This window comes from Semicossyphus pulcher, unplaced genomic scaffold (assembly GCF_022749685.1).
Source record: "Semicossyphus pulcher isolate SPU_LCO1_2020_fin unplaced genomic scaffold, fSemPul1.0.p SCAF_1, whole genome shotgun sequence".
Lineage (NCBI taxonomy): Eukaryota > Metazoa > Chordata > Actinopteri > Labriformes > Labridae > Semicossyphus > Semicossyphus pulcher.
Window position 1 is genome coordinate 12073026 of NW_027211603.1, and position 19875 is coordinate 12092900.

Consider the following 19875-nt stretch of genomic DNA (forward strand, 5'->3'; position numbering starts at 1 on the left):
TCAACACTTCTGTTTTGGAAGGGAAGCTGTTGGTTTATAGAACACTCTTACCACTGTAGATGAGACTTCACGTTACCAATGCACTCCTAAAAAATGGTGATTTTAAGAGCGCTCCTCTGCTATCTTTTTAATTATTATCTGCCTCGAGGCGACTGGCGAGATACAAACAGAATAAATCTTTGGCGCATACCAATGGTCTGCAAATCAGGAATAAAACATTCCCTCTGCGGTCAAAATGAAAATTAATTTGATCGAGTCTCTTCAAGTAATACATAATTCACGCAGTAATTTATCTTGATGTATTTGAATTAGACCTTTTTTGGAAATTAATTTTTTGTACACAGCGAGCGCTTTCATTACCATTCCAGTTATTTCTGAAAATCCAATTGTATTAAGATGGATCTTCAGCCAACTGCAGACACTAGAGACATGAGTATCCATGTTAGTATTGTATTTGAATTTTTCAAAAGATTTCTAATATTTAATCTCTTAAGCACCAGCTCAAAATTGTTGTGCAAGGAGGACTTTTCAAACTCCAATCCTTAGACAGCCGATTGATGCGTATAACCAAATGAGCATACAACCATGTGTACGTCTGCAATTAAAGCGTAATAATGGAACCATTTTGTTGTATTAATGTAAGGGGTTACATTAGCTTTCATGGTCTGTCATTTTACATTGAGAAACACTAAAATAGGGCATTAAACCCATTTTAAAGCACCAATACGTCGAGCTGCAATAAGCTCTAAAAAAGTTTGTGTCTTATTTTTTTTAGGGAACTACAAAGGAGGTCACATCTGCCACCAAGCATCCAACACCTAATAGCTTTATTTCAGAATTAAAGCTCCTGTGAGGAACTTTCAGTTTGTGCTGATTTTGTGGACGAAGTTGTACCTGTTAGTCCTGTACATGCGGTGGTGGTTTTTATTTTATGTATCACTCACTTTAAATTATTACCCTGGAAAATGTAAATAAAGGCAGCGTGCAGTTAATTGCTTCGTCTGACACCTACCCCCCGCCAGCAGTTTCAGGCATTAAAAATAACTATATAGAAATAATTAGTCTTGTCGCTGATGGTCTGGTTTGCTTTTGTAGCTCTGTTATTATCTGTTTAATAACCAGTGAAAAACTCCTCACAGGAGCTTTAAGCAAACCAGATTTGAATGTGCAAATGGGAGTTACACAGAATACTTCTCTTACTACGGGCCAGTGTTGAAGACACGTCAAATTGGCCTCTGAATGCTAATCTAGCTGAAGGGCGGAGTGCAACAGGTTATCTGAGAAGCATTAGTACACATCATTTCAAGCACTGATTTATTTGCCTCTGAGCCCTTAGAAAAAAACTTGAGCAGTAATTTTTGTTTGACGAATGTTATGAATGAAGAATCATTTGCCCAAAGCTAAATCTTAAGTGTGTGTGTGTGTGTGTGTGTGTGTGTGTGTGTGTGTGTGTGCGCGCACTTGGGGAGGAGGTGCATTCCCGTGTGCGTTAAAAATCAAAGTACGCAATTGAAAAATCCAATTTTTATCTTTTCCTAAGTGTGCTGGCACTTAGAAAGTAAACAGTGCATCTCATTCGACAAGGAGAAATTGGCTGCACGGATGCTCGGGGGAACAAAAATATCGGGTATGCGAGGTTATCTCTCGGGAAAAGAGAAATTAAATCAAAGCCACGACTAGCCATTCCTCAACCAACTCATACAAGGACGAGAACAAACATTATTAGTAATTGCTTTTTTATTTGATCTTTTCATCATTTTTTTCAGATAGATCACAATGAACACAGCCTTTAGACAATAGCAGTTGAAATAATCCATACAAATGAATGTCTCTGATGCCCGTTATAGCGTGGAGCCCTATGCTATCAGTGTGGGCTTGGGGGAGGGAGGGGGGGTGAGGGAAGGACACTGACAAACATTGGGTGCTTGTTTTAACTAACCAAAATGGCATGTTGTCTCTTTGTGTGTGTGTGTGTGTGTGTGTGAAGCAGTGGCGGTCTGAGTCTGTGTGCACCTGCATCAGTGTGAGTCAGAGACCAGAGGCGCTTAGCCACATTCAACGAGGCCCTGTCCTAATCACTTGGTAAACTCAACAGTCTGAAGTGGGCAAAAATAGCCCACTCTAGATCTGAGTAATGCACTGCCAACAGTCTATGATGCCAACAGAGCGTTATTAGTCAATAATGAGCGGCCTTACATTACGCTCAATCTCCAACTATGAGTTGACCTCTGCAGCGGCCACTGCTCTATTAGACAGAAAATCGCCTGAGAGAGGGGCCATGGCTTTAAAGAGAACCTTCCATCCACTGGACCCGGCTCATTTCGTGCCCACAGGTCGTGAGTGTACAGACGGCGGCCGGGCCAGTGGAACGCCATTAGAGGGGACAGCACTTTAGATGTGACAGAGACTGTTTGTGGCAGCCAGACTGAGTGAGAGACACAATCCTGGAGGTAACCTTTGCACTTTGTTTTAAATAATGCCCAAACAAAAGCGAGAGCACAGCAGTAGAGGTTTAATGTGAGTGGGAATTCAATCTATAGCACGCAGATAAAAGAAATTATATCAGAGGAAATTGTTTTGTCACACAGTAAGGGAATGAAAGGGAATAAAGCGCATCCTCACACACACATACACACACACACACACACACACACACACACGCGCAGAGTAGAGAATTCTTGATCCAGCATGAAGACTGAGCACAATGAGATAAAAAGAAACTAAAGCATGAACACGAGTGTGGAAGTGTCACATTTGTCTGGGTGGTGTTTTGCCCTCTCTTTCAGCCTTCGCTTTACCTTTAAGGGGCTATGCATTCAAATGAAAGGCAGTGTGCTGCTGGAGTGCCCGGGTTATTTGTATGTGTGGGTGTGTGCAAAGCAGCAGCTTTGTTAGGATCACAGTTGCAGCCTGCACTTTGAACACGGATTTTAACTGCACTGTTTGTGTGAAGTTAATGTCAGGCCTGCTTGATTTATCCAGATATTTGCGAGAGATAAACAAAAAAAAAAAAGATGATTTTAAAAATAACCATAAATATTTTTCCTCTTCCGTCAAATCTTTCAAGTCCTCTCTAAAAGCAGCGTCTGCCGTCTCCCAGGGAAAAAGGAGCAAGGGTAAACCGAAACCAAATACTTAACAGACGAAAGAGAGGAGAAAAGCTAACAGTTACTTTGCTCCTCTGAGGCGACAAAGCAAACAGCTGCGGAGAAAAGTAAGCGAATGAGAAGTGAAATAAAAGAGCGATGGCAAGTAGGCAAAAGATACAGCATGATGGCAGAATGACAAGGGGAATGTCCAAACATGTGACTCGATTAAGAAAATAAAGCAAGAGCAGAGATACCAGAATGCTCGGATGCGGCATGTTTGGAGGATGCGTTATATCTGCTGTCAAGATTCCCACTCAGCTCAGAGACACTAAACACACCAGGAGCTGTATGAGTGTTAGTCACTGTTCCCTCTCATGGCTGCTTCTTCCGTAGATTTGGTGATTGTGGTCATTTCCCCCCAGAACACATCTAATCTAATAGCCTACTGTTCTGCTTATTTAACGCACAGAGAATATTAGAAAAAGCACCTCCCATTCTTATTTCAGAGAGTGGCCGAAATGTGCCAAAATTTTCAAAAATAAATGTCTGTATCATTTTTTTTTTAAGAAAGCCTGAATGCGAAGACACTTGGTTATATAAACCGTGTACCTAAACAGCTAAGACATCAAATCCAAAAGTAACTTCAGATAGAATTTCAGATGTCAAGTTTCTCTGCAAAGTATGAGAAGTCGAACATGTATCGAGAAGGAGTACATACAGAAACGACACAGACTGCTGAAAAAGAACCTCTTTTGGTCCTTTATAGAAAATGCACATTCTGGTGGACCAGGGCTTTAGAAGCAGTCACAAGCTCCACAGATACAACAAGCTCTCCGCAGAGACAGTAAGGCAGTTTTATGATCACCAAGGAAACCACTCCACCTTCCATATGGCAGGTTTCTTTTTTGGAAAGAAAGTAAAAACGTAATGAACACAAAATACGCATCCTAGTTATTGTTAAAGAAAAATAGCTGCCCGGTAAAAATCTTGCTCAGTAAAAATATTCAAACTGTTTTTTTTTTTTCTTGTGGTTGTTGCTTTTTGTTGTTGGTTTGAATTGTATTCTAGATCAGCTGGCTCATTAAGCTTTTAACAGTTATTGTATTTGATCCAGCTGGATCTCAGGGTAAAAAGAGGCGACATCTCAAAAGCACTGAAGCCAGCCTGCAAAGATGCAGAATAGAGAGGAAAAAAAACACCAACAAAAAAACCCAAACTAAAGCAAACTCACAGAGTTCGACAGCTACTAAGGCAACTTTTGCCAAATACAATATAAGCCCATGTATATTGCAACACAACTATATATTAATTTAATAAAATACACAATATAGCTTTTGTACACATAACAATTTGGCTCAAATGCACAGAAATTGCAGTAAAATCAATAAAAATATGTCAATTTTTTGATGTAAACACATCTAAATTGGATACATTTACACATATAATGATATTATGTATAGTGATAATGTGAAGGGACATTTCCTTGTTTGTTTATATTTTTGGATACTTGTCTTCGAAACAATGGCAGTGTCCTTTGCAGTTCTTTGAGTTAATACCCCGCTCTTGACCTTTACTTGAGGACACTTTTTTGCTGAGATTCCTCATTTCTTTTTTTCTTAAAAAATGTATAAATATTCAGTTAATATTTGGACACTATACATGGATTCATACATATAATCATCTATATAATCATATAGATATCATCTTTTCACAGTTGAGGAAAAATGTCCCTTTTTATACAACTTGTGATTGCCTTAAGGCAGAGTCACACACATGATTATTCACTGTACACAAGGGACTGAAGCTGATGATGTTCATGTAGAAGACAATTACACAGATGGCCACTTGTGTGTAAGCATTAGTGTGTGTGTGTGTGTGTGTGTGTGTGTGTGTGTGTGTTTGGATCAGTGCATGTGAGTGTGTCAGCACGTGTATGCGCAAAGTGTAGTGCACGTGTGTAAAGTTGGTGCGTGCAGCTACACCAGTCAGCAACATGAATGTTTAAATAGAGGCGTGAGACAGACACAACTTACACATGTGGCTACAAATGACAGGTGAAACAATGGTTACACTGTTAATAATTCTCCTTCAGCGAAGCATTTAAGCCCCTCCAACCCCCAAGTCCACAGCCGACCCGAGCGGACACACCACTGATCAACCAATCTCTTCATATTCAGATACAGGATCCATCACATGTTAGACGCCTACGATAAAGTCAGAAAAGATAAGCTTGTTTCGTGTTTTCACCGTCCCAAATAGATTAGAATTTGTTTCTCTGTTCGATTGTCGTGTCTGACCATTAAAAGTCCTTTTCCATTCAGTTTCTATGGCCATCACACATAACAGAAAATCCACCTACACACACTTAGATATGTAGGGTTTCACAAGAGACCATGAACAACACACTTATGAGCTGGTGGGCACTTAGATAATAGTTTGCGAGGTGCCAGAGGCATAAGCCTCTGCGATTTGCTTAAGAATCCAAAACAAAGAGTTTATAAATTCAGCAGAATCCACAAGTTTGTAACCCAGGTCCTTTTTTGTTGGAAAGGATCTTTGCACTAAAACTGGTGCAGAATGACGGGCATAGCAAATGTTCCCATTGTCCGTCCAGAGTCGGTACTTATCAACAACAAATACAGTGAAAAGAGCTCCTGTCGTAAGAGCCATTTAACCTTTGTGATTTGTTTTGGTGACAGTTTTGGCATGAGAGTTTTTGGAATAGCATTCTATTCCTCTCTCTACATCCACACTTCTTTCTGTTTAAGTCCTTTTGTGTCACTTCCTGAGTGTGCCAGTGGCCTCACTTCCTCTGCAGTCCTGCAATAGTTTGTCGATGTCTCTCACCACCTGGTCAGCGTCCATTCTGTCGCGGTTTGCGTTCCCAGGCTCAACCTGCTCCAGGACACACTCCATTTCACCTGCAGCCTCCTGGCTGATCCTGGAGCGGGCCTCTGCGAGCACCTTGGCTACTGGGTCTGAGGGAGGCAATGGTGGGTAGACCCCCTGTTCTCTGCTTTGTTTGGTTGGTGACAGGTACTGACCGTCAGGAGGCCCATAGTGGCCGGAGCAGGTGGCGGGAGGAGGTTTGCCTTCAGCTCCGTCGGCTGGGCTTTTGACTGAGGAGCAGGGAGACATGGTGGAGCAGCCTTTGGTAGGACTGCCGGAGGCTGAGGGAACCTCCTGAAGCAGTGGACTTAGGGCACGTTTCGCCTTCAAGTACGGCTTGACATTGGCAACCAGGATGGTGTGATCGCGTCGCTCTTTTCCAAAGGTACAGAATGTTTTCTTGCCGTTGGGGTTGACCGTCTCGTAGGTCTCCGTCTCGGGCACGGATTCCATCCCTGCAGGTACGAACATGTTGTTGCGGTAGTCGACACCCTCTGCCTGGTTTCCTCCGGCAGGGAACTGGGGCATCCAGCAGCGGTCGGAATGACCCAGAACTCTGCACTCCTCCGTACAATTCACACAGTCCTCATCTGCAGACAGAAAGAAGGGATGGAGAAGAAATGTATGTGAGCAGTGTGCACAGAAGAGTAAAACCACACAGGGAGAGGGTAATAGAATCATAGTAGGATTATGAAACTGAATTGTACAAAAGATCTGAGCCCAAAGTTAGGGAAGTAGAGCCAAGCCTAATGAAATGATGCATAAAAGGAAGAGCCAGCTAAGGATGTCCCATTCCAAAATCTGTAAATGCATGCACACACACAGACACACACACTTTTCCAAGGGACTGGGGGACACCTGCTAGCATTTTCCAAAGCTCTGATCAAGGGGATGGCAGAGCATACAGAAGGGATGGAGAGGGAGCGGGAGAAAAACAACAACAGTTGAGGTTTGGCAAAGGCATAGTGCCGTTATCATAAATTCATGTCAGTGGGCTTTGAAGCCCTCCCTAGACAGAGAGACTGTGCCAAATGGCTTGTGCTTCCTCCCTGTGTATTTGTGCCTGTTTATTTGTGTGCTCCTTGTTGTTGTCGTCTGCACACGCATGTGTGTATAAGTGTGTGTGTGTGTGTGTGTGTGTGTTCTCCGCTTTCATCTCTATTCAGAAGGATGCACACTCTGGCTGATTATGGGAGTGTTCATGCCTGTGTCAAACAGATCCAGAACTTGGTTAAAATAATAATAATAAAATGAAAAGAGGAGCAGATTTTTTTCTCCTCTTGGGCGTGAAGTGAAAAATAGAGAGAGAAAAAAACGAGCATCTGTTGTCCCATAAATGGATTTTTTCCATTGGCTGGGTGGGATGAAACCAAGGGAAGATACACAGAAATACAGAATCTTAACCGTTGAGACTATACGGATGACATTGGTACAACTAGTTCCGTGTTTCCCATCCTCATCCACACACCTGACAGTGTAATGTATATTACAGTGGTCAGTAAACCTAAACTCTGCTGGAAAGATGTCCAAACAATAATTTTGTGACACATTCAACACCTCAAACTGAGAATTTGCCACTGCTACCTGACACATTTCAGTACACAGCACTGACAGGCCCCCATCAATCATTCTAAGAAGTGTTACCTTGACAAGATACAGGTTAGAAAAATTCTTAGAATGCAATAACACAGCAGCCTTTAACAATGCTCTCCAGTAAAATCCATAGCTTGCTTGCACAGGCCCGTAACCAAATGCAGCAGCTCAGGCCAATTTGCATATTGGTTTTGAGATACGCGATGCATCTCTGCCTGTTTGTCGAGCCAAACGCTGCAGACAAACACCACGCTGCCTTATAGCAATGCAACACTTGCTTGCTTCTGCAAAAAAAAAAGAAGCTCTTTTTTAGAACAAAACAAACTGCAACAGAACTGAGGCAGCTTTCTTTGTTAAGAGGAATTAGGCAAGGCTATTCATAGGAGCTTAATTTCTGCACTTTTGATGTTTGAATAGGCGAGTGAAAGTGTCAAAAGCACAAGTGGCAGACAGAAATATCCGAACTAAAACAATGTCAAATAAGGCTACTCGGAGCTGAATGCGGCTCCGGTACTTTTTGCTTAATGTGAGAAGACAACATTACTGTTCGGAGCTGTAAAGGCACCCCATCACTTCCATTATGCGATGCATGGACCTTTACAGCAAGGCGAGAGTGCAGCTTTAGAGACCACAAACTTGGGACTAATACAATCTTTCGTGGATGCAAATGAGCGCACAGAGTGGATGTGCTTGAGTGCACTTGGCTAGGCTGTCTTTGCTGTGTTGCGGGTCAGCAGCCTTGATTCCTGAGAGACTGCCCTCCTAAGCTGCAGAGATGAGCTTAACACTTCACAAATGTTTGAAGAAGCCAAACAGCGCTGGCAGAGAGAGAGCCTGACATTTCCCATGTCGAGGCAGTCATCTGAAGAGGAAAATAAGGTGAGCTGGAAAAGCCGAGGCCGGACCAGTTTGAAATGGACTACATTTAAATGGTGTGTGGGGGTGAGCGAATGCATCTGCACGCGCCGTTGGAGCATTCGTGTGTGTCTGTGCAAGAGTGATTTCAGATTTGAGTAAGAAAGTATAAACAACGTGTCAAAGCACAAAGATCGATGATACGGTCGAAAGCCCGTACAGTACGTACATAATACAAACCCCAGTACACTTCCAAACCAGAACACGCTATTACTGTAATCCATCACCGAGCCACAGAACACAGACCCTACGTGTAACCGAGCTTAACAGCTGGACAACCACTGCCACGCTCTCGCACAGCCAGCTCGCATGCGTTCCAGACACACACACACAATTAAGTCGGCCCCTGCGATGTCTTCATGCTCTCAGAGGTGATTGTCCATTCACCGAGTGCATATTAAAGCATAAATAATCCATGCAGACATATTTCCCTCTATTTAGTCGGAGGAAACCTCTGATAGATTATTCATGTCTCAGCTGCACGTTCAACCTTGAGGCGTTCTCCTCATATCTATGGCTAACAATATGACATATGAGAGCAAGGGTGACATTCATCTCCCCTCCCTTCCCTTCACTCTCTCTCGCTCTCTCTCTTTCTTTGTCTCTTCACCGTGGCTCCAAAAGCTCTCTGGGTTGGGCAACAGAAGCCTCCACATAGGACATATTTGCCTGTGATGATTTGGCTACCAGGGGTGTAGTAACTCTCCAATTTCTTTCCCATTGCTGAATATTGTCCAAGATAAATTAAACTGATGGTTGGAACGAGCAATATTTTCTTATAATTTAATCAACTTTTAGTCAATAACATGGTTTGGCACAGTGATGAAACACACTAATAAACTGCTTAATTTGTTTGTTTTTTTAATACACAGTATGTCTTTCAGAAAAGAATCATACTACCACATGTAACCCTAACCCATACAAGTTTCCAACAGGTTAGGCCTGCACATATTTTCTATCCATTCAGTCTTTTTTTGTTGATATCCTGTTTTGAGACGTCCTCCATCCATCATTATCTTTTCTTTTCCGCAGCATCCTTACCACAAAAGCACTATTTGTTATAAAGTCAAAACCTCGAGATAGCTTGAGCCTCCAGATATGAATCTATGTTTACAAGAAGCGCACAGTATTTTATCTTTCAGTGTTCACTCTTCTATCAGCTTTGCCATCTCGGGCACGGATATTGTTTGGTGAAAGAAAAATGTGTCCTTAAATCGCGTCTTGCATACAAGCCTTGAAAACGGCTGGTTTGTTTTATAATATCCACTTTGGCCCTGAACCAAATGGAGGACAGGCGGGGGACGTCGAAATGATATGCAGCAAGAGTTTTAGATTATTCAGTGTAAAGCGTGACTGAAACGTATTAGACATCAGAAATAAAGAGGAGGCAGAAATCTGCTTTATTTACACGTAAAGTGTTACTGAGACTGATTGAATCGTCAGGAGGGAGGCTCAGTTGATGTTGGTGTCTTTCGCAGCCCCATTGTAGACACTTGACCTGAATCCCTGATTGAAATCAGATATTTATTACACCTCTATTGACAACAAAAGAAGTTTAATTAACTCCACGCACTCTTTTGTACTTGTTGACGCTTTTTTAAAGAGCCAGCAGACACAGCTATCTTACTACCACTGGCAGGGTTAATTGCGTTGCTGTAGGGCAGAATAGCAAGACGGGGTAACAATGAGTTAGATGGGATAGCTATGTAGCTGCCAGTTATCTTTACTGCTAAGAGCACATGAAACAAGTTATAAAAGTAGCAACGGCCGCTCCAAGAAATGTTTGAGCTAAAGGCAAAAGGACACACAGTGTCGGAGAAACCTTTAGCACTTCAGACAGACCTTAATTCAACATCGCTGCAAAAGACGGATATGATCCCGGTTCACTGCGTTATTTGTCAGCATCAGATATAGCTGCATCCGGGGTGAGAGGAGCAGTGGAAGTGAAAGACAGATGAATGAAAGGTTTGTTAATTCCTATCTGAACCGATGACGTGCCTTATCTAAAATGTAAAAATCTGTCCCTACATGAAGCTCTTTAAAGGGACTGGGACATTTTTAGAGGCAGTTCTTGGAGAATGAATTATGAATCATTTGAAGGAATAATTTTAATAATGAATTCCATTTAAAATCAGAGTAGATCATCTAAAACATAGTGCGTAATGACTGCCCAATGTATTCAAAGCAAGAGGGGAAGGACAGTGCATTAGCTTTGAGAGAAGTAGGTTGTCCCCGAGAGTCCTTCTATAAAACCCTGGAAACCCTTTGGAGAACATACTGACACCCTGGATATCAATGCAGCAATCAGACAGATGAAATAACACACAGGAAAAATGTTAGCCATTTCTGTGCAAAGCAAATAATGAGATTTTGGAGAAATACAATTTTTTATTCTGTATGTATGTACATGTATGTGTCGTCAATGACTGTATGTAAAGATGGATGATGCGTCTCCATCTGCCCTCATTGTACAAAACTGAAACCAGAATACCCCCCGTGACGGACGCTGCCATCTTGCGCTGGTGACGTCATTTGGCGCCAGAGCTGCACAGTAGAGATCGGCGGGTTGAGCCACCGTAGCCACTTCTGCTAACCAAAACACACACTTAACTTACCACGGAAAAAAACCTAAAACGTGATTCTGCACGTCGGCGTATTTAACAGCAGAACTGCTACGTTACGTCTCCTCTCACCGTTCCTCCTCTGCTAAACCGGAACAGATCGGCTGCAGGAGCCGTATTTCGACCTATACTGCAGCCAACCAGCAGGGGTCGCTCCAAACGTTTTGGCTCCACTTTTAGGAAGCTGTCATGTCGTCCATCTTTGTATACAGTCTGTATGCTTTACAGTGTATATTTATGCATGTATGAGGGAATTTAAACCTTCAACAAAGTATTTCTAACTGAAGAATTAGGACCAAACCTAAACACAACTTCCACAGAGACAGACTTGCAGTCATCAGTGACAATAGGACACAATAAAAGCAGAATAATAACTATTTGCTATTATCAAGAACCTTTAGAATAATGACTTTTCTTTGTCAAAAGCAGGTCTATTAACAGAGCTTTCTCCTCTGCTTATTGTAATTGAATACCATAATGTATGCAGGATCTCAAGCATTGTACCTTTTCACAGAAGTTATGATGCATTTGCAAAGACAGGAAACTATTATTGGTCTCAGATTTTTGAAAAGTCAATGCACTGTTTTAATACTCCTGCAGGAGCACCTGCAAGTGCAGCTGCTACACATAATACACAAAAAAGAACCAGGGGTGATGGTGCATACCATTACAGGCACGCACGCCCACACTTCCACACAACTCACACAAAATCAACTATCACTTGATATGGTTCAGGACCCAGTGGCCACTGTAAAATGTCAACATGAAATGAGGTTGATATTAAAAAAGTCCAATAACCCAAAGGGGTCAGAAATAAAAGCTGAAGTGAAAGAAAATGATACAGTTAAACCCAGCTGACAACTAAATACTGTGTTCTGCTGTCATTTAGCTAGCAATCAAGTCCAAACAGATGCATTTCATCACCATCTGATATCATGGGAGTTATCAGCATCATGAAAGCCTCCCACAGCTTTCTCACCATCGCAGCAGTCGGGAAGGTGCTTTCTCTGCTGAGCCATAAACTGCCTCTCATCTCTTTCCAAATTACAAAAAAAAAAAACACCTCTGTGTTTTCGTTCCAGAAAAATCTTTTAGTAAATTAACACTTAATTAACGAGGGCCACATAAAATCACACATAGGTGGGCTAGAAGGCGCGGGCCTCCCCCTCCACACAGACTAATAGAAAGTAAATGGTCACCACTCCTCGGCTTGTTTTTTCCTCTGCCCTCCTCGGTCTAATTTTTCAAACTTTCAGGGCGGAAGCTTTCAGTATGCTGCGTGAAGGATGTGCACCTAAACCTGTGGCTGTAAAAGTGTGCTTGTGTATCAGTGTGTGTCATAAAGCATGCTGTGATTTCCCTAAACACCCTTTTCTCCCTCTAGACGCCTGCCCCCCCTGGCCCTACATGCCCATCCCTCCTCGCTTTATTACCCAGCCCTGTGATTAATGTCCCTCTGTCACACACTCTGCTTCCCGGAGAGGGAGGGAAGGAGGAGGAGAGAGCTGTACATGGAGGCTATTGCTAGCAAACGCAGGACAAACTCACAAGCGTAGGAAAGTAAGAAGCTACAAACACATAACAATTTAGAATCCATCACTGTGGGGGTGAATCGTTTTACCATCATGCACACCTGGGTAGCCATTAGACAGCTCTCCGTGCTCGCAAAGTGGCCTGTGAAGATGGAGAGTGATCCGGGATAATGTGTGTGTGTGTTTGTGTGGTTTAAGGTTGTGTTGTTGTGAATACCCCCCCCTCTCAACCCACCCAAGGTGGACAGGAGGAATGGCAGCTGACGAATCACGCGGAGCATCTGTGACAGACCATGACTGCACCTGTTCACCTGAGGGAGCGCGCAGTGTGTGTTTACGTGCGCATGATGTGTGTGTGTGTGTGAGATATTGTGTTTTTTAATCTTCTCGCCTACTGCTATCTCGCCCAGCTGATCCATGCAGCCCCCCCACCAAGCCATCCCCCACCACCACCACCCTTAATTCTCAGCCAATCAGGGCGACCAAATATTTGCACTGCACAGATGAGAGAGTCTCCGCTCTGAGCTGAGCTGAATGTTTAGTAAATATCTTTTGACTTCTCAGGTCGCCGATCTACAAAATAAAAGCAGGTTAAAAGAGGATTTAAAGGAACAGTATGTAATATATTTGCTGGCATATCATGGCCACTTTATAATGAATTCCAGTAGAGATTAAGGAAACATGCTAAGTTGAAATGCTGGCTTCTCCGACAACAATGCTGCAGCCAGTTTTGGCCTACGCAATCCCGCCCACTGTCCATTTCGTCACCCCGGGTTACCAGATATGAAACAAATTGGCGCACAGGACTCGTCGCTTGTCATTGTCAAAGCGCACGTCTTGCGCTAGAATAGGTTCAGTGTTCTCAACCTGGCAACCCGCGTGAGCTTCGTTCTGTACAAGAAGCGTAGCTCCGTTTGGGAATAGCTGAGTGCGCGAGTGTGGGTGGTGGAGCAAGTGAGTGAGAGAGACAGGAAGTGAGTGTGCGCGCATGAGTTACGAGAGTGAACGGGGATTGGAGCGGATCAGCGGAGAGTGCAACTGAAAATAACAGAACGAAGGTTGTGTGCGTACTTAAGCCACGTACTCCTCATCTGCTTCCTGCTCGCTGCTGTGTGTGTAAAGTGACTGGAGTTAGCCCCGAAGCTAGCGGCAGCTTCGGCCCTGGGGCAGACTGATAAGTCTCCCCTGTGCTTATCGACCACGCTCGGAACGCTGAAGCAGGAAAGGCTAACACTCGAATCTGGGGAGGAGGGGGCGGGGGGAGACAACGCTCTTTAATATTTTGGACTGCAGTACCCTTTTTAGACGCTAGCTGTCAATGTTACATATTGTTCCTTTAAAGCAGCTTGGGACATTTTCAGATCACAAGGTAGACTGGAGAGCCAATTTGTCCTGAGGCCATAACCACTAGAGAAACATTACTGAATGTAGTATTCACTGTGCAAAGAGACCTTCAGTTGCCGCTTTGTGAAATTGTACAAATTATTAGGTGTTATAGAAGAACCTCTGTTTCCTCATGAACCTCCCTCTGTTATTTATTCAGCTGTGATTTTGGTTTTTTACCAGGACGCAGACCCGGAGACATAAAAAAAAGTGATATTTCTCCGCACTTCAAATAGAGTATGTGAGTTTATATTCCTTTCCTCCTTTTCACAGAATTGTTTTGGTGAAAATTAGAACATTACTCAAGTGTAATACTGCGTCTGATGTTGTTATGATTCTCAAACAGAGCAGTGCCGGGGAAACAGGTTGTTCTCCACAGTTGGCCGGTCTGTTTTGTCAACATCATTTCAAGAGGTTGCACTGCAGTAGTATTTCTGTGCAACTGCTGTTTTTGGTGTATTCAATGTAGTTTGAACCTGCATTTTCCAGTTTGCTGGCCTTCGTTTCTACTTAAAGCAATGGGAAATGCTTTCTGTAAAGTGATTTAAAATGGTAATTTGGAATAAACTGATATTCTAAATACATTTATTCCTTATTTTCCCCATAAAGCTCCACATTAATATCCTCCATAGCCCCAGATCAATGCAATCAGTCTTAGTAATGTAGCTGTGCGCAAATTAAACATTTTTATGATACATCCACTGTGAGTGTGGTGGTGCATTTAAGGGGATAGATCTGGATTGTTTTGTGCAGTGGGTAGCTTAGCACAATGAGACGGATACCTCTTTCCAGTGTAATAGCTTTTATCGCAGTGGGAGGCAAAAGAATACCAATGCATAGCAGGAAATGCTTGGCAGCAGCGGGAGGGGAGGGGGGGGGTGTGCCTGGCGGCTGGCGAAGCCGAGACTGAGACTGAATCAAGGACATATATCTCAGGATCAAACACGTCCTCTCTTCAGGCATTCCCTCGCACACTGCAGGCCCCCTCCGACAGCTAATGCCTGGCTAAGTTGTTCAAAGAACACCCGGAGGAGGGAGTATTTATGCATAGGAGAAAGAGGGGATAAAAAAACCCAAGAGGAGGAGGAGGAGGAAGAGGAGCATAAGCTCAAATTCAAACAAAAACAAACACACAAAGCCTAATCAATGATGAGCGAGCGGGGATGTGTGCTGTGGGTGGCAAGAGAGGTCTGTGGGTTTGGAGAGATGAGGGGCATTCGGACAGCTGGATTGATGTTCTCAAACAGTACTTTCCCTTCAACATGAAACAGGAATGAGGGCCCTAAAGTGCACGGCATGGCCCTTATGAATATTATTTTTTGCAAGTGACCTACCTGGTTATATAAAAGCTGTCTCGTGTGTGCGTGTGTGCGTGTGTGTTTCCTGTATGAGGACAGATTGGGCCGCGCTCTCAACCCCAGCGTTAGTGTGTCGGCAACTTGAGGCCTTATTGATTATTTTTAATGAAGCTCATTAAAAACTACTCCATTTAAATATGAATCGCTTCCACTAGCATTCTGTATGTTTTCATGATATTTGTAGACTCTTCATTCATATCTGAGCCAAGCGCCGCCTGCTATAATCTCAATTATCAAAAGGTTGCTGCTAGCTTTAATTGTAAGTGAAGGTCGGCCTTGAGACACCTGTGTGTGAAAAAAAAAAAAAGGGAAGGGAATGGAGGGATCTCATCGTTTTCTCTGCTATCTGTTGACAATCAGACCTTTAGATAAGAGGAAAAAAAACTCCACAAACAGGTTTTCAACAGTAATGAACGGCCATGGGAACCTGTCCAAGGCCAAAAAGTGCTGAGAACAGACAAACCGATGTTTATCTGTAACCACGTCCGTGACGTGTGACAACCCACTTCAGAAGATTCCCACCGCTGTGTTTGAGCAACCCATTCAACCATTTTTAAAGTGTACTTCACTGAGCTGCATTCATTATAGAGACCAAATAAAATAGAGAGGAAGAAAACAGAGAGGATTATATTTTTGAGTTTCTGCTTACTGTTACTTCACAGCCGTCAGAGTACCAACTAAATATTGCAAGGTCAGTCATGGAACATCCTTGCTTCAGCCAATCAAAAGACCTTTATTTTCCAACCTGTGACTTAAGACCTTGTATAATTCACATTTCCTCTGGCTACAGCTCACTCTTTTTTCCCCCTCACTCCTTAAGTGTTCTAATGGTGGAGCAATTGCAGCAGAGAAGCCACAGGCAAGCTATTAGATATAGATGTCTGAGAGGAACATCCTGTACATCTCTCCTGCTGTCATCACGCTATTTTTATCAGGCAATTAACCTGGAAGGAAATAAATAACAATAGTTCAGAGAGGAACAGGGATAGACTGTAATCTGTGCATATACTAACTGTCTGAAGGCGTGTACGCTAATCAGCTACTGTACATTCTTACTACGTCTTTATACCTCTACATTGTGCAGTAGAGATATTAATGCTACGTCCAAGTTTAACCTTCATCTTTATATAACATATACAATAAAAGTACTACGGGCTATTTTGGCATTAATTACATGACTTATGTTGTGAGAGGAAAGTAGTCAACATTTGGTTATGTTGCTCAAAAAACAGTTCCATTAGATTAAAAAATACATACTGTTAGGGTCGGCTGCATTTGAAAGGGGTACCGCAGGAGTACAATTGGCATCTTTTAAAAGCGCTAATTAAAACTGAAACAGGAAACAATAACATGAAGTTTATAGAAACAACATAACCCACATACTTTTCAAAATTGGGATGATTGAAAGAAGCACCTCTCAAAAAAGGACCTGTGCGTTAAATAAAAGGAACTTTACACTTTACATGACTGCAATACCGCGGTTATGTGTCTTCACCGTCATCACCACTTTATTTTTAAATATAGACCAAGTGATGTTGCTAGGTACACATCCTGCGTCTCTGGCGCATTAAAATCTAAAGGGAGGCAGTAAACTCACTAGCAACACGTCCCAGGGACGCACCTCATCTTTTCCATACAGAACGACACATTGTGAACAACAAAGTCGTTTTTATTGCTGTTTAAACCCTCTGTGCATCTAATTGGCGCAGACGTGCCCGTGTGCATTCTTGTGACATGCTAGCTATTATCACTTAAACTTGCGCGTCCACCGCTTATGCTCTTTTCACTCATGTCGAAGATGTTTTACCGTCTGGGGAACGCGCTGTAGTGAAAAAAAACATAGTCCGGCAGCGGGCTGAGGCAGCGGTTAACTGCCGAACCGCAAGGGAGCGTTAGTGTTTCACCGCGGTTAGAAAAGCTCAGTACCCTCACAGCCCTATATTAGTAATTACAAACTAACAATGTGTTAATACAACAGCTCAAGAGTATAGCAAATATTGCTTTAGCTCAGTTGGTAGTGCAGGCTCCCTATATACAGAGGCTACAGTCCTCGATGCACTGATCGCAGGTTCGACTCCCGGACTGTGACGATTTGATGCATGCCACATTTCCTGTCTCTCTTCAGCTGTCCTTTCTTAAATTGCAGCAGTAAGTTATAATACAGTCTATTTACATATAAAAATGTTTTGTATCTTTACTTGTTTTGTGCTTTTTACATTGCGCCTATTGTAAAATAACATTAAAGGTCTGCAGATGGATGAGATGTGTGTGGAAGCTTGGCTCTGCGTGATAAATAAAGCTGCTTTGCTATAAATAAAACACGGTCAATGCATTCAAATATGAACACAAGGACTCCAGAGGATATTTAGGTGAGCTGACCAATAAAAAAAAAACTTAGACTTACCGTATGATAACAATGTAAACAGTGCCAACACACGCACGAACACATGCAACCAAGACAAAGCGAGTGCACATAGGAATGCGATCAATGCATTACTGATGTAAACACTCTCCCATGTCCAACTAATAGACATAAAATGACGAGAACAGCTAACAAAACAAGTCTGCTGCCAGGATTACTGTAAAAATTGGATTAGGTGGTGATGTCTGAGGCAGACATGTTAGCTAGGAGGAACAAAGAGTGACAGAAAGCCTCAGGTCAATAGCATCCTGCTACCTTTACCTGGAGAGAGACGTGGAGGGCGGCACAAAGGGTGGCAAGGAGACAAGAAGGGGACTTATTAGAAGATGAGGCGAGAAGCGTGGTGAATCAGTGGCTAATCCTCCGTTTCCTCTAAGCCTGTGTAATTAGGACATGGGGGATTGCACCGTGACAGGGGATGCTTCTGGACCGCCTTGCTTTTTTTCTCCCCCCCTCTCTCCCTCTTTCTCTCTCTTTTGTTTATTTCTTTCCTCTTTAGCCCGAGTTTATGGCAGTTTGTCATCTAAATATAGCATGCTTTTGTCTGTCTCGCCTCTGTGTGTTGCATTGCAGCATGTTCGCTCATAAGCAACATAAACAGACACAGCGTGCCTGCACCGTGCTTTCATTTTCTGCTCTTTACTACTTACTGTTTGCAGACGTGAATGAGAGTTCACTCTTTCTTTTTTTTTGCTGCTTTGGTCGCTGTGTGACACCCATAGATCGTATTTGGACATATTTGTGGGAGTCAAATGGGCTGTTTCAGTCATACAACACTTCCTCCAACACACACCAAATAAATAAACACACCATTTTCGAAGTGTGCCTATGACTGGAGAGCCCTAGGAGAGGAAGCCCAGTATGGACCAGACATTAGACCAGAGCCCAGAAAGGCTGATCAGCATCCTTCTGCCTGTTAATAGCCTTAATCTACTTCCTTTCCCCAGTAGACGGCAAGGAAAGTTGCCTTGGCCCATTTAGGGAGATAGTGAGCGCAAGAAATGAACTGAGAAAGGGAGAGAGAGAGAGGTGGGGAAAGAAAAAAAACGAAAGGGGGAAGGGAATCAAAAAAAATTAAGCCAAGAGATGCTATGACTCACCAGCTCATTACAGAAATCCTGCTTCTATCCAAGGAGAAAACAGGTTTAAAACACGCTGTTAAAGAAAGAATGAAGGGAAACCCTCTGTTGCTAATTCACAGCATGATGTCTTTTGAATTGCTTCACTCCAACATTACTTCACATGTCAGCATGACTCTTTAACCCTGCTATTTCCAACTCTCCAGATTTACAGGATCTCTTCTTAAACTGATTGGATTTAGCGGCCCGAAATGAGGCGCGGTGGCACTGTCCTCATAACTGGCCGAAACAACAAGGATAAACACATTTAGCATTATGGAGGGTTCACTCAGACAATCCATACAATAACTAGATCCACCAGACACCACACAATCCTGTCACATTTGCTGAATTAAATCACTTTCTTTTATTGTCTCGCTCTCTCTCTCTCTGTCTGCCTCTCTGTTTGTCGCTTTCTTTTGAACAAAGGGATTTGAACAACTCGGGGTGTCATGGCTTTGTGCAAGTAATCATTCCCATGTGTACCGCTTTAGCAGGATTAGGGGAAGTGTTCTCATTCTCTCTCTCACTCTACAGAACCATCACTCTAATGCAACATACACATACACTATTCTATAGTGAGGTGTTGTGCTTGCTACAGAATAATTTTGATGGTATCATGATCACCTTGACCTTGATTGAGGACAAGATCTGAGACAAAACCTGCTGTGGCACCACGTGGAATTTCATCAAAATCAGAGGCAGCTAAATCTATGCTATAATAATAATGCGAGTCCAAGACAAAATTCCCTATAAGGACAATAAAGTTTATTGTATTGTATCGTATGGCTTTGTATCGTATGGCTTTGTATCATATTGTATCGTATGGCTTTGTATCATATTGTATCTTATTGTTACACTTTGTATCGTATTGGGCGGCTGTGGCTCAGTGGTAGAGTTGGTCGTCTTTCAATTGGAAGGTCGGTATAACTGATAACTGATTGACAGTTGGGCA

At 42.8% G+C, this 19875-nt stretch overlaps 1 protein-coding gene across 2 annotated transcripts in view; it reads right to left on the reverse strand.

The window, feature by feature from the left end:
• Positions 1-1736: 1736 nt before the first annotated feature.
• The window catches only part of pcdh17 (protocadherin 17), a 61741-nt gene continuing 43602 nt past the window's right edge, over positions 1737-19875 (reverse strand). For both annotated transcript variants that reach the window (XM_069659633.1, XM_069659625.1), the window contains exon 5: positions 1737-6568. In XM_069659633.1, coding sequence (XP_069515734.1) covers positions 5868-6568 — 701 coding nt within the window. In that variant the 3' untranslated portion in view covers positions 1737-5867. The remainder of the gene's footprint in view (positions 6569-19875) is intronic.